The following is a 16,523-nucleotide window of genomic DNA, read 5'->3' as shown; positions in this document are numbered from 1 at the left end:
AATTTTTTCAAATTTATTAAGTTTCCATTTTCTCATCTGTAAAATAGGAGTAATAAAAATTGATGATGTAGAATTGTTTTTTTTAGGATTGAAATAATATCTTTTAAGGAATGTAATGGTAGACCTGGTCCATAGAAAGCCCTCAGTAAACTAGCTATTAAAAGTATTATTGTGGTTATTCCTGTGAGAGCCTTCTAGGCATCTGAGCTACTTAGCAGGAATAATTATTAGTATTTGTTAATAATTGGGAGGAATCTGTTCATCAGATTGTTTATTTACCATTTATTTCATTTAAGAATAAAGTGTTTTCTGATAAATTTGTTGAAGATGAGGAAAAGTTGGGAATGTGAGTCCCTTAGTTTATACTAAGAAATTGAGATGTAACAAAAATGGAGGAGTGGTACTATAGAGACAAGCTTGCACAGCCTGGGAGTTCAACTCAGGGCCGGTATGTACTGTCTCCCAGAGGAAGATTTTCAAAGCAGTGCGGCAGATACCACTTGTTCAGTTTTTCTGTTCAGAATGGAGAAAACAAGTATTACGGTAGAAAAAAATAAATGCAACTACTTGCTCCTCAGCACACACACAAAAAGGCATTAGGAACTGATCACCCATGATTATCCTTCATCAGAATATGATTCTGAGTCAGTCCTTCCTCTCTCCCTTTCTCTCTTTCCCTTTCTTTGCCTTCTCTTTCTCATTTTTTCTCTGCCTCCTCTTTCTCTCCCATTTCTCTCTCTTCCTCTTTAAGCTCCTATTGTTGTACAAAAACACTCTCAAGATATCTATTAGTAGAGAATAGAAGCCAGAAAAATGTAAGTAAAATAGACTGTAACATGCAGCCTATTTCATTACTACTCTACTAATATGTAGAATAATAGTGATTTCTTAGGTGGTCCTCAGGCAGATAGCTAATGGTTCCAAAGAATGCTATTTATGCCAAATTTAAATTGTAATGAGACAGAGACATTGGTTAGATAGAAAGGACTTTTGGAGTTTGACATGCATTTTAAATGTCTAGATATATTAGATAAGAAATTATTTTAACATTCCATTTTCTTTTATTTTTAATCATTAAAGATCGCAGGTGGGGGGGTTTGGAGGAAGTGGGCTATTTCTCTGACTACTGTTTGAAAAGCTTTCTTTCGATTCTTCTTACCATTGTTAAATATTTAGGAAGGGGGAAAGAGAAGGAAAATGAAGAGAAAAGTGAGAAAGATCTGGGGGAGGAGATAAAAAGTTATTTAAAGCATACTTATTGTTTTTAGTTTTTATGAAGACAGTCTGGCCAAGTTCTCTTTTTATAGAATTAACAGTGCAAATTCAGTGTTGATACTCTGCATCTCCTTTTCCTATTCAAAATCATAGTGCTCTATTCCCAACTTCCTTGCTTTCTTAGAGCTACTTTTCTTTACTCCTCCCCATGGAGACTGCCACTATATATTTCCTTTTCTAGTTGCATTACCCTCTCTCTTACTATTCTTGTTTTTCACTCATTATGTTCCCCCCACCCCCCTCTGGCTTTAAATATCCCTCTCTGAGATTGCTGATTGAGAACACTCCATAAAATCTCACCTACGGGGGATAATTAGTGGTCTACCAAAGTCGTTGTTAGTGTTATGTTTCTACATTGTGGGTTCTTCAAAGTCAGGCAGAAGTCTACAATTACTAAAGCTTGTTTCTATCTTTTTTTTTTTTTTTTTTTTTTTTTGCCTACTGAAGGACTGTAGAAATAGCCAGAATGGTCCTCTATCATTCTGTGGTTCAATGCAGTCTCAATTTGCCACATCTATACTCTCTTTTCCCAAATTTCTCCAGTTTCTCAATGTTTTATTTATTTTTATTTTTATTTTTTTTTAGTTTCTCAATGTTTTAACTACGAAATCATTGGTTTCAGGCAAATAACAAACATTTCAACGTGTAATACAGATCACACACATTTTAGAGCTCACATAAAGTGATATCTGTACATTAACCAAAGGTGCTAAAGTTTAGAAGGGCTATTACAGATAGTCTGTAAGAGAGTACAGAAAGAATTAGGACAAGAGACTGGGTTTCCCAGCATAACCCACACGAAGTGAGAAAAAGCCCATTTGAAATTTAGATCTTGTCGCCCAAATGTGCCTGTCTGCAAAAGACCTCCAAAGAACTACCTGAACACTGACCACTTTATCCTGTTGTTTTCTTAGACTTGTCTGTATTTTTTGAACAAATGTGAACTCATAACAACATAAAATTTACAGGACATAAAAGGTTAGCAAATAAAAATTTTATATATTTTAATAAGAATATTTTATTGAGTCCTTATTATATTGAAGTAAGTGCTAAATCTTTCATAATTCTTACCAATAACCTAATGATGTAGGGCCATTATTTTCCCTATTTTACAGAAGAGGAAACAGAGATATGGACAGATTAAATGACCACAGTCATCTAGCTAGCAAATGACAAAGCTAGGATGTAAACAACCAATCTGCCATGAGACCAACTTTTCAATAAATATAGTACAATCATTTAAAACAACATTATCAGAATCAAATTCACAAATGGTATTGAGCTTTTCTTTGGAGACCTTTTATTTATTTATTTATTTATTTATTTATTTATTTATTTAGAGACCTTTCTTGGTGGAAATCATATGAATTACATGGCAACAGCTATATATTTAAGAAAAAATGACAAAAACTGTAATACATTGACCATATCTTTTTAAATCTTTGTTTGATCTGTTAACTCAGGTAAATGAACATCAACACATCACCCATTTATAAATTACACACAATTCAGCCCCAGTTTTTCTTGATCACCCTAAAAGTATCGTTAGTGTTTCCTGAATCTTACCAGTGTCTTTAGGAAAAAATTCCTATGTATGAACAAAATACAGATGTGGTCTCCACTCAGTTCTTATTCATATGTGAAATAATCAGAGGAAAAAATAAGCGAGAACACAATTATCTATTAATTCAGTCATTTCTTCTTTAGAAATGTAGTAACATTCAATGAAAAAGAGTTTAGACATTTGAGGAAAAATAGCCCCCCCCCCCCAAAAAAAAAGTACTTTCAAAATGATTATTTATTAGTGCTCGGGTGGCTCAGTTGGTTAAGCATCTGCCTTCAGCTCTGGTCATGATGTCAGGGTCCTGGGAGCAAGTCATGTATCAGACTCCTCGCTCAGGGGTGAGTCTGCCTCTCCCTCGCCCTCTGCTACTCACCCTTGCTCATGCTTTCTCTCTATCCCTACATTTCTCAAATTCATAAATAAAAATCTTAAAAAATGATTATTTGCATATTATAGGCTGACCATATTTTCTCAGTCAATAATTGAGACATATTTTCTGATGAATCAAATGGGATAGAAGATTTGAAATTGGGACCCTCCAGAATTAAACAGGATGCATAGCAGCCATGACTGCCCCCAGGCATCGCTTGAGTCTGTGCTAGTACTTAGACATACTAAATACATACTAAATATTTAGAAATACTAAATACAATACTAAATACCAATGTGTTTTCTTCCTCTTAAACTCTGATTTTTTGAACAACTGGACCCAAAACTCCTGGTCCTTTTGGGACTCTCTTCCACATGGCATGTGCATTTAATATAAACCTTCATGTTCCAGAGCTGTTGTAAGCATCAAAGACATCTAGTATCACTCTCTTTCCACCTGCAATTCCCAGTAAGTAATTAAAGCAAACACCACAGACAAATATTCTGTGGTTCATTGTTTATTTTTACTAAAAGAGCACATTTTAATGAAAAGTTTAAATGTTGAGGAAACAAAGCCTTTTCAGCGGAAATATCTTCCTTTTTAAAACAAAATAATCTTAAGATGACATTAGTGAAAGAACAGCAGTTATATTAAGACAGGCGACTTCTTTACCAGATTGTGTCAGCTGAATGTCCTTTATTATTACAGGCCTCTTTCTGTTCTCAAGATTAATTAAGACAATGGCTCTACCATAATGTTATGAAACACAGTTCAATGTCATGTGGTTTCTTCAATGTTTAAAGCTGTCCTAAGATGAAGCTGAATAGTAAACATCTCTACCGTTTAATAGGAATATAGTAGTCTTTTAATCTCTAACATTTACAAAAGTGAACTTAGATCCATTAGTAATGAGAACCTCTACTTGTCATCAATGAAGTTTATTTAAACAAGAATATTCTCCCTTTCCTGGCAATAAGAAAGTCATATTTATCATGTGATTTCCTTTCTAGTATTTAAATTCAAGACTATATTCCCATCAGGTCTTGGTGGTATACTTTCATTTATGAACTAGATAAGAAGATGCCCACAGTGATGACTCATGCATATGTCTCCATGATGATACTTAAGGCACATGAGAATCTCAAATTCATTTTAAATATCTTATTAAAATGCCAATTGATTTGGATCTAAACTCAAAGATTGTTCTATCTGTGATAATGATTGAGACTACAAAACTAAAAAAAAATTAATATGGAAATTAATAACATCTTGATCCAGAAACATGTATTCCTTTATGATGACTAATGAATTATTTTAAAAAGAACACTACATATGTATTGAACATTCATATCCATATTCCTTAAGCTTTCCTGAGACTTATTCCAACAACAGATGGAGTTGCTTGATTTACTAAATGAGAAGTTCATATGATACCCTATACCTAAATATAAATGTGTTTTAGAGCAAAACTATTTCTGGTGAAGCAACAAGAATTTTAAGTATATCTCTTTGACTAATGGGAGAAAATGAAAGTATTTTCAAATAATGAAATTTAAGCAGTTCCAGAAATAATTATATACACTTCCTTTTTATCCTTCAGTTATGCTTAAGTCCTTCCAGTAAGAATATCAAACTTCCTGCCCAAATTAAAGATCCAAGAGGCTGATGGTAGTAGTTAATAAAATTAAATCTGCATGCATGCAGTTAATGGCTTGGTATCTTCACTTAAACCTTGCTACTGAGATGACAATTCTCTCAACATGCTGTCCATTTTCACTTCTCAATCCCAGGAATTGTTCCAAAAACCCTACAGAGCCATGGGCAGTCTTGAGTTGTTTATTGTTGCTTTTCATCCATTCTTGCCAAATAATTTATATGGGACCAGGATACAAAAGACTACTGGAGTAATGTCCCTTAGTATGTGTCCTAATTAAGATGACGGCTTAGTGAATTTGACAACACTGTTAATTACCTGCTTGGCTAAATCAAACAGTCCATTCAGTGGCAATACCCCTATATTATAATTCACCAGTTCTTCATAATTTTTTTCAGATAATGAGTTAATTTCTGAGATATGTAATTTCAAAGAAAAACAGGGCATGAAAACACAAAAATTTCACTTGGCCATTTTAAGATGTACTCGGTTAGTTCACAAGCCATTTTTCATATTAGTGAAGCTATATAATTATATTTTTAAATATCTTCCTGCTCAAAAGTATGTTTAAAAGTTTCAAAAGGAAAAATCCTCTAAGAACTAGATTGGAAGGGAAAACTGCAGAAGCTACAAGATTGAGTTAATTAGTAAAATCTAGTATAATACGTTAAAAAAAAGAAAAAAAGAAAAAAGGCTTTCACACAAATGGTGAGTGTCAACGATCACCAGGTTGGAGGCAGGCTGGCACAGACGGGGAGAAAAGGATCCACCATGTTTTTCTCTCCATCTTTTCTGTTTTTACCTGCAAGAGGAAAGATCAAGGCTGAAGGGACAGTGTGGATGCCCAGTTAGGGGCAGGAAGCCATGTACTTTGGGGATTTGCCATGAATCCTTGATGGGTAGGTTGAAATAAGAGCAAAGAAAAACATATCCTCCTAGACACTGGAGATGGGAGTCCAACAGAAAGTAGGCTAAAGTGACAAGGTTTGGCCCAATCAAATGTCCCTTCCCCAGTAACAGTGATTGCCTTGCTAAAGAGTAAAAGCTGTTGCTGAAACCTCCTTCAACAAACAAACAAACAAACAAATGCACACTAGAACCTTTGTTCTAAGACATATGCCTGAAGGCTTCTAACTAAGAAAAAAAATACAGAAGGTAAATTTAGCAATGATTCTAAAAGACTAGTGTTTGGGACTAGATATCTTGGGAACTTGTGTCTTGAGTACTATGGCATTTGATAGATGATAGATAGATAGATAGATAGATAGATAGATAGATAGATAGATAGATGGTAGATAGATAGATGGTAGATAGATAGATAGAGATATGCACACACATTAGTAGCATAGTGGGGGAATGAAAGGAAGATATTTATAAAAAGTCTCCATGGTCAATGTGTGAACTGCAACTATTATTATTCTCTTTTATAAATATGGAATCTGAGGCTTACAGTGATTAACTGACTAGCCTAAGACCACAGCTTAATCTCTAGGTGAAGTGGCATTCTTTTTTTAAAAAAACTTTTTAAAAATATTTTATTTATTAATTTGACAGAGAGAAAGAGCACAAGCAGGGGAGTGAGTGGCAGAAGGAGAAGGAGAAGCAGGCTCCTGGATGAGCAGGGAGTCTGATGCCGGGCTCCATCCCAGGACCCTGGGATCATGACCTGAGCTGAAGACAGATGCTTAACTGACAGAACCATCCAGGCATCCCTGAAGTGGCTTTCTAAGGTATGCTCATCTAATGTCAAAAGTCATACCTTTTCTACTGCACCATATAGATCATTTAATGACTGTATGTGTATATTAACTATATTATTAGGAAAAAAAATCATATAATTTATAGGATGATCATTCACCCTTTTCCCTTACTCATATGTAAGGATAATTTGATTATTAGAATTAGACTACTTTATAACCACTACTGTCTCTGTGATGATAGCTATTTAAATATAGGAAACAATACCTAAGAAAATTTGCTTCAGCTGACTGCTTTTTGCATTTGTCCTTATAATAAATGGTAACAAAGGTCGCAAAACTCAAAAAAAGATTTCTAAGTCTTTTCAATGAGAACTGAAATCAATAATTTTGGATATATTCCATCCATTAACCCCTCCCCCCACCTTTAAAGTTTTGGTGTTTTTTGCTATACTGCCAGAGTTTGCTTCTCTGAAATCTGACGTTTTAAGTCTGGCAAGAGGGTACTATGCACAGTCACACAGTGAGTCAGTCTCCCTAAACTGCTGCACAATGCAGTGTCAGTTGCTTGATTTGGGTGAAGTGGATTCAAGGTTGTCCTATAATACACTAACTCTTACTCACTTGCACGATTCCAAACCACTTTCAAAGGAATTGGTGCTTCCCTACTGCCCTGAGAAATACACATAAATCATAGACAGCTTCCTCACCTCCTCTTCTGTCCACAGAATAGCCATTACGGACTGTGAATACTGGATAATTAGAAATTAAAATAGTGTTTTTACTTTTTTAGGGGGAAAAAAAGCCTTGGGATTCATGCCAGACTATACAATGACTTGTGTGGTGTTGTGCAACCAAACACGACAATGGAAAAGTGCTGTAGCAGAGGAAAGACCAAACTTAATGTCGTGCGGATGTAATGGTGCGTCCTAAGTCACATTCAGATACACATGCAGTGTACAGGGATCTTGCAGTCAACTTCAAGAGGAAATGGGGAGGGTATGAACTATGGTACAGCTGGATTCGTAGGGTACCAAGAAAGAGTTGTAGAACACTTTCCGCATTTCTTCCTTTTTCTTTGGTTATGTTTTAATTAATCCAAATGATGAAGGTAATATAAGGAGTTGTGTGATAGGAATTCAAAAGGACTAAAATATCCTCTTCGTAATTTCTTAACTGGTCATAGGTTTACAGAGTAAAGTTTTTTTTTTTTTTTTTTTTGTTTCCTTTATTTTCATTTGTTTAGGCGTGGGGGAAAAAAAAAAAAAACCCTGTAACCCAATCGAATTCTCAAGGGCTGGACTGGTGATGTTGGCTGGTGTCAGAGAGATGCTGGTGGCAGGAAGCCAGTCTGCAAAAGGCACCATCAAGAAAAAATTGGATGTTCCAGAACCTTAAAATGGCAGATTCCACAAAAATCATATGTAAGAAAATTACTTAATTGGGGTTTTACACCATTAAGTCTTTCCTTGGTTATGTTTTCAGCAATGAAGTCAAGGTGTTTTTGCCTTCTTTTGTTTGATAAAATGAACCAAAAATAGGAGATTTTAAATTCAGATTTCAAATAACCTAAAACTTTACTCTGCTTTCTAACTTAACTTTGAATTATCATCAATGTCTCACAGTGGTTTGGGTGGACAACTTAATTAATTTGATAAAATAAACCATATGCCAACCGTGAAACAGATGTAAAATAAAAATTATATGATCTGGTTTTTATATTTCAGGAAGTTAAACATTAAGGAGTAGTACAGAAAAATAAGTTGTGTAGTAAATTTGGAGCATTGGTATCTGGCCACGTTCTGGCTTTGTAAGATGAGAGCTGAAGACTATTTCTTTTCCTTTTTTTAAATTTCCTTTGCTTATGAAATGGGATTACCAGTTCTTATACTACTACCTCACAGCAATTTTGTTAAGATGACATGATAAAATTTATGTGAAAGTCCTGTAGGCATATACATTATAAGATACGCCAGTTAAACATTTTGAATGAATTAATTTTTAAAGCTAAAGAGCAGATTTTAATATTAAGCTTTTAAGCCATCTGCTATATTTATTTTTTTTTTGCTATTATAATTGTATGGTGTTGGGTAGCTAAAATATATATTTTTAAAATTACTATCATTTCCCTTGTTATTACACCAGCCATAAATAATAACATGGGCAAAAATAAAATTGCAAAAACGTGCATCTGTGACTTTCTATAGAATATTTCTTACCAATAAAGAAAGAGGCCTACCTACTTTTTAATTTCCCACACTGATTATTTTATTTCATTGACTATATCTCAGTTAGTGTTTTCTATATTGTGTTCTAGCAGTGAGCTTGGATGTTACATCTGAAGTCAGACTGCTTGGATTCAAATCTTGTTCTTTTACTTATCTATATGTCCTTGGGCTAGTAACTTAGTCTCACTGGAACACAATTTTGCTATGTGTGTATTGAGGATAATAGTATCCATCTCTTAAAATGGTGCCCCATTAGTAATAAGGCTTTAATAAATATTATATATCTTTATATGCTATAACAAATACACAACATATGGAATGCATGATGTATTTTTATAATATATATCTTTATAATATTATGTCCTATATTATACAGTAAATTATGTAATTACATATCCTTATTTTACAATCATAATGCATGTCTTTTCACAGCATAAAGATTGGATTTACAAGCATATAGTATTTTGCCAATATAAATTGAAGTTATTTTTAAAATACGAACTAATAGCCATTTATTTATGCTAATAGATTTTTAGATTGCACGGGTTATCTGTACTGCTATTATAATTTGATATAATTGGCATAATTGTCAGATAAATTTGGTATCATTGGTAAATATACCAAATGTATAAAGTCTATAATATAGACTGCAGTGGAGCATCTAAAAGCATACTATGGGTATTAAGTTCCATAAAGCTTTCCTCCTTTCTCTCCAGGAATCAGAGTGAGGAGCAGCAAGTTTGCTGATTGTTTTCTAAGGGAGCCATCGATATAGACAGACTGTGTAGCAGAGAATAAGTTCTAGTTTGCCAAAAGCTGACCAGTTTGATTATGGGACAGGAACAATTAATTAAAGAAGAGGAGACGAAATCTTCCAAGGAAATTTCTCTCACTCAATTCCGGTGAAGAAAGAGAAAAGTAACCTAAATTTGCATTAATGTATACTTTATGTTGTTGTCTACCAGTTTATTATCCTTACAGTTGGCAATTTTTGAATTTGTAAAATGAAGTGTTAAACTAGATAGTTTTCAACACTCATCTTAAAACTTAAAATAGGTGACTTGTTCTGAATGAATTACATACTTTGTTGATATATTTGAAAACTACTGGATTTACATCAGTTTGCATTGAACTTACATTGAGAAATACAATTTCGAATTATTGGTGTAGTTTGTAATGTCACTAGTAATTGGAAAAGCTGTTATTTTTACTAAAGCTTTTCAAAAATGGAACTATTAATGAATTCTAACTTTGAAACAATCAAGCTACTTTCTAAATTCTGTATTTATTAAAAACAGATACACATTCCAGCTCATTATTACAGCTTTGGCATGTAACTGTTATGGAGAACTGCCCCCTAGCAGCTTCTGAATCTGTAGATCTCAATGGTAAGGAGAAGGCTCAATTTCTGGGAAGGCTTCACTATTAATAGATGTATCCCTGTGATTTAGGGCCAAGTGGGGATGGGATGCCTCAGGATGGCGCCCAGTCAGTCATTGTTCCAGCCAGTGTGGGCAGCAAGGGCCATTTTCCTGTCTTAGTCCTGCGAGGGCTGATGAGATGAAATCTTTAGTCTGTCTCTGTGGCAAACTTTCTTGGATAACACAAGTGGAAAGTAGAGGCAATTATCCAAGTATCTGAGGTAAATGTGTGTTTTTCTGACCCAAATACTTGAAAAACTACCTCAACTCTTCTTTTTGGTTTGACTATGATGATCTGGACACATCTTTCTGCCTATATAAGTGTTTCTTTTTTCTGGATCTTCTCATATAATTCCATGAAGTTTTTTTTTGGGGGGTGTTATAAGGTGTGTGTGTACTGGTATGCCTGCCCAACTTGGTATGTATACTATAGGAACCTATTTTGTCTGTTCCTCCTAATTTTATAACAAATAAATTGATTAATTTCAAAAGTCCTTTTGAATTCATTTAGGTACTTCATGTCTTAATAATTTTGAATATATATCCACAGTTGTGTATTTGATAACAATTTGAGTTTAGGACTTTAACACAAAGGGAGTATTTATGCCAGATACCATGGAAACCTAAATTGTAATTTAGCACCAGAAGTTCCATAAATTTTAACATGATGGCAGACTTTCCTTCCTTTTGCTTTCATTAATATCCAAGGTCTCTGTGTTAGTCACACAAATCGAACTCTAAATAATCAAAGAGTTAGTAATTTAATCTTTTTAATAACTGTCTATGGCTTTATCTTTTTCCACAATGTTTTAAAACTTTAACTACTATTTATTAGATGTGCCAGACAATGAGAAGGGAAAGAGAAAAGTGCAAAAGCTGCAAGCACTAACTTTTACTACTTACTTGCAGCAATTCTAGAATGGACTTGGTAATTTTTCTGGTACTATACCAAATTAACTATACAAAGTTTTAGAGTATGAAAGTATTAGCTATAAAAGTTTTAGAAATTAATGATCAGTTTTATTTAAATGTATTCTCTGGAAGAAGCCTAATACCATGAGAAAACTGGACTGAGTGTCCAAGATGATTGTTACTAAGTAGATGGGTAATACAGGGCAAGCCTCTCTGAGTCCCACTACACAAAATAAAGAGATAGGAATTATCTAGATAACTTCTGGGATTCATTCTAGATTTAAAAATGCACATTCAAATCTGAACATAGTTGCAGAGATTTCATATAGCTACTGTGAAGAAGTTAGGGGGAAACAAGATTCAATTAATGCATGATTTGACAATAAGAGGACCATTAAAACGTTTTTATCTTAAGGAAAATGTTTATCAATTCCATATTTTTTAAAGAAAGAGTACTAATTAACCTGGAACAACAATTTCTGAGTAGATACATCAGAACCAATTTTGCCTGGACAGCAAAGAGACCGATGCTCTGGGTATAAACGCTACTAATATAGAGCAGCTGGGAGTAATAAATATTCAAGAGCATTTCCTGAAGAAAAGACCATTAGTCAACACATTGATGATTTAAAATATAGCAGTATTATTCAGACTAAAAAGTATATCGACAGCTTGCATCAGGTTATTTATTTGGCTGTGTTAACTCATTCAACACAAGTTTTAAAACTGGGTTAGTCATCAACCAAAATAACCTCCTTAAGAAAGAGTCTAGTAACCATATCATTAGGCCAAGTAATAAAAATTTCAACAGATTACATCAAATAGAGATGGCATCTAAGTTACATCCATTTCCATTCTGCAACTGTATTTTGGCTTTAGGAATAAAGTGGAAAGCTTTATACACACACACACACACACACACAATACTTATCTAAATAAAATTCCACGTAAAACAATATGAATACAAACTTCTAATATAACTATATACACATTTTAAACTTGATTTAGGATATAATGATTTAAACAGTTTTTGTGCTACCTGCTTTAATTTCAGCTACTCTTTTCCCAAAATATTTCCAAATTTCATGGGTCATATAGAGTTTAAAAATTAGACCAAGAAACAGTTTCAGATAGTGAAAGTCTTTTTTCTTTTGTTTACCTTTAAATCTCAGACTTATATTAAGAAATTGTGTTTAATATGATATATAAGACGTAAGGGGGGGCATCTGAAAAGTATAGTCTTGATTGCATTTTCTATTTTGGTAAACATTATGTTCAGCCAGACGTCAGTAAGGTCTTCCTAACAGCTGGTAGCAATGCCAAGAATATTTATAATACAGCAGAAATACCAGGGAAAGTGGTAAAACACGGATGTCAAAGCCTAATTTCTGGCTTTGTGACCTAATTTTATGGTCCATTTTTGAATGTTGTCCAAAAGTGCACTCATGAAAGAGAATTTAGGCTTGGCAAGCTGCAGAAATATTCCCACAAGTGCTGCTGAATAAATCCTGAAAAACCTTTCCCTCTAAAGGAAACTCTTTTAGCTGAAGAGCTTAAATTCTCCAGAAATGTCTTTTGTTAAAGAACATTCATTCAGGGCTCTTCATGTGTCAAAACTTGCTTCATGAAGCAACCTGAAATGTATTTCAGGGACCTAAGAAGTAAAACATTTATTATGACAGCAACAGCAAAGACATTCGTATCAATTCTCTTAGTTTAGATTTTTATTAACAAGTCTAAAAACATTTGAAGTTTAATAATCAGTTCTTTTTTGGGGGGGTGCTAAGAATAGTTTTAAACTATGAAGGGTTTTAAAATATTATGCAATTTACCATTGTTTAAGTTCTAAATTCCTTTGGCTATATTATACACACATCTGTTTTAAAAGGTTAATTCTGAAGTTACCTCCTTCGCACTGATAAACAATATTATTTTTAGTTGAGTTTATATATGCTCTCTTGGTAGAAAACAAATATTTTACTAAAATCTTCTGGAAGCAACTTTAAATGCCATAATACCAAGAATGTCATTATAATCTCTTGTAAGGTTATCTTAATTTTTATATTAGTGCTCTAGTTAGGGGATGTTTCATCATATTATATTTTTTTCTCTAATGCTGATACATAGATTGATTAGTTCTGTGAAGAACTGTAAAGGTTTTGAAGCTAAACTATCTTACTTAGGGACACCTGAGTGGCACAATTGTTGAGCATCTGCCTTTGGCTCAGGTTGTGATCTCGGAGTCCTGGGATGGAGTCCCAGATCAGGATCCCCAAAGGGAGCCTGCTTCTCCTTCTGCCTGTGTCTCTGTCTCTCTGTCTCTCTCTCTCTCTCTCTCATGAGTAAATAAATTAAATATTTTAAAGTAAATAAATAAAATAAGCTATCTTAGTGGGACTTAGGCTTTAAGTTCCCCTGTGCTAAAATGATGATGAAGGGGAGGGAAAAACTGATGGACTTAGCTCTTTTCCCCACTTGGTTTGTTCTCCATTCCCATGCCACTCATGGCCTTTATATCAGAGCTTCCTTCTGTGGCTTATGGCAAAACATTAATATCACTTTTTCAATTGTCTGGTTAGCATAAGACATACTGGAGGAAAAGAGGACCTTATTTTCTTATGAAACACATTTCTAAGGTAATTTATCGCAGAATACATTTGATAAATAAAGCAATATCATTTGCAAACTATTTTCCATGGATTCACTAGAACAGTAATTTCCAAATACCAGCTAGAGACCACTTTATTGCAAACACTTTAGGGCATTCTTAAAATAATAAAATAAATAAAATAATAAATAATAACAAAATAAATAACAAATAAATAAATAAATAAATAAATAAATAAATAAATAAATAATAAAATAAAATAAAGATTGATCAACCCAAGCCAGGTTTGAACATTTGGTCACTTTGGAATGCAATATTAATTTGATGTTCTCCATAATAATACTGGAAAAATATATTTAGTATTTATTTAAAGGAAAGATAAAAATGCCTAGGGGAAAAAAGAACATGCACACTGTCCTCTGTTGCCTTCAGTAATTCAACGCTAGCCCCAAAGTTGCAAGCTCCACTCTTTTTTTTGCAGGTCTGGAGGTTACCTGAAAAAACTGAACTAGAAGGTAGTTTGTGGCCTTCACTTTTTCAGATATTATTCCTGGTGTGTTGCATTCCACTTCTACCAAAATTATACTATCCTTGAAAAAAGAGCCCATCAGTACTTATTTTCTTTATATTTTCAGTGTATCATACGTGCAATTATTTTTTTTAACTTTCTGTTTTGAGGTAACTGTAGATTCACATGCAATTGTGGAAAATTATGAAGATCCTTTGCTCCTTTGCCCATCCTTCACCCTGACATTTTGTATCACTAAATTATAATAGTACAACCAGAAAATTTTTTTGCTGTAATCAAATTAAGGTTATCTTAATTTTTATATTATTGCCTTATTAATATTTCACTAGTTTACATGCCTTCATTTGTGTGTCTGAATGTTTGTTTAGTTCTGTGCAACTAATAGTTTTGTCAGATGCATAGACCATCACAGTTATAGAATAATTTCATCATATTCTGTGGTATCCTTTCATGGCCACATCTACTTCCCTTCCTCTGCCCTCTCTAACCCTTGACAACTATTATTAATCTATTCTCCTTCTCTATAATTTTGTAATTTTAAGAATGCTATGTAAATGGAATTATGCAGCATGTAACCTTTGAGGTTGGTTTTCTTCAATCATCATACCTCCCTTGAGACACATTCAAGTTGTGTGCATCAGTAGATCATTTCTCTTTTATTGAAGAGTGGTATTGCATGGTACGATATACCACGATTGAACCATTCACCTCTGTGAATGAGCATATGTTTTTTCCAGGCTTTGATTATTATGAATAAAGCTGCTATGAACATTTGTTACATATTTTTCTCTGAACAGATGTTCTTATATGTCTGAGATAAATGCCCATGAGTACAACTACTAGGTGTACGGTAAGCACATGATTAGAAACTGCCATACTCATTTCTAGGGTGGCTGTCCCATTTTACATTTTCATCAGGAGTATTCAAGTGACTCACTTTCTCTACGATACTACTTTTTCAAAAATTTTAGTCATTCTGATGGATATATAATGATACATCATTGTGGTTTTAAATGTGCCTTTCCCTAATGGCCAATGATGTTGAACACCATTTAAATATTGATTTCCCATGTGTATACCTTCTTCTTATTTTTTTTAAAGATTTTATTTATTTATTCATGAGAGACACACAGAGAGAGAGAGAGAGAGAGGCAGAGACACAGGCAGAGGGAGAAGCAGGCTCCATGCAGGGAACCCGATGTGGGACTCGATCCAGGGTCTCCAGGATCATGCCCTGGGCCAAAGGCAGACACTCAACCGCTGAGCCACCCAGGCATTCCTGTATACCTTCTTCACTGAAATATCTGCTCATATCTTTTGTCGTTTGTCATATTGGAATGTTTTATAGTTTTGAGAACTCTTTACATACTCTTTAAATAAATCTTTTTTTGGACATGCAGTCTGCAAGTATTTCCCAGTCTGTAGCTTGTCTTTTCATCATCTTCACAGAGACTCACAAAGCAAAAGTTTTTAATTTTGATGAGGTCCAGTTTATTACTTTTTCATCTTATACATTGTTTTTGGTGTCAAGTCTATGAACTCTCACCATACACCTAGTTGCTGAACATTTTCACATTTATAATTTCTCCTAAAAGTTCCATAGTTTTACATTTTACATTTAAGTCTGTGATTTACTTGGGGTTGATTTTGTATAAGGTTTGAGGTGTAGGTCAAGACTTTTTTTTTTTTTTTTTGCCTACAAATGCCCAAATGTTTCAACATCACTTATTAAAAAGTCTATCTTCATTGAATTACTTTTACATTTTTGTTAAAAATCATTTGAGCATATTTGGATGAGTTATTTTCTGTGTCCAGTGCTGATGCACCATGGTTCATCCGGACAATCTTTAATCCAACTTCGCTAAACTCATCCCAGTACTATTAATTCAAAAACTTCTAAGAGAGGGCTTAGAATTCTGTGTCTTTAATTGTATTGGTAAATCTGAAGTACAGCTCTGTTTGGAAACTCTGCTCAGAGTTTTAAAAATCCTCACAGGGGGATCCCTGGGTGGCGCAGCGGTTTGGCACCTGCCTTTGGCCCAGGGCGCGATCCTGGAGACCCGGGATCGAATCCCACATCGGGCTTCCAGTGTATGGAGCCTGCTTCTCCCTCTGCCTGTGTCTCTGCCTCTCTTTCTCTCTCTCTCTGTGACTATCATAAATAAATAAAAAAAAAAATTAAAAAAAAAATCCTCACAGGGATTTTTCATTAATCTTTGCTGAGGTTGGTGTGAGGAAGTGGATAACAGGTGACTTTGTGACTCT

The 16,523-nt window shown here is 34.0% G+C and overlaps 1 protein-coding gene across 4 annotated transcripts in view; it reads right to left on the bottom strand.

Annotated features, from left to right (window-relative positions):
* The window catches only part of CNTN1 (contactin 1), a 347,447-nt gene that overhangs the window by 84,714 nt on the left and 246,210 nt on the right, over nucleotides 1-16,523 (bottom strand). Inside the window, exon 17 of one of the 4 annotated variants that reach the window (XM_055318912.1) lies at nucleotides 2,581-5,665. The exons of the other annotated variants lie outside the window; for them this stretch is intronic. Coding sequence (XP_055174887.1) covers nucleotides 5,586-5,665 — 80 coding nt within the window. The 3' untranslated portion in view covers nucleotides 2,581-5,585. Of the gene's footprint in view, nucleotides 1-2,580; nucleotides 5,666-16,523 lie in introns of those variants that run through there. 4 annotated transcript variants of the gene reach the window in all.

This window comes from Nyctereutes procyonoides, unplaced genomic scaffold (genome assembly GCF_905146905.1).
Source record: "Nyctereutes procyonoides isolate TBG_1078 unplaced genomic scaffold, NYPRO_anot_genome, whole genome shotgun sequence".
NCBI lineage: Eukaryota > Metazoa > Chordata > Mammalia > Carnivora > Canidae > Nyctereutes > Nyctereutes procyonoides.
The sequence above is the reverse complement of the archived record's forward strand: the minus strand, read 5'-3'. Positions and strand labels throughout refer to the sequence as shown.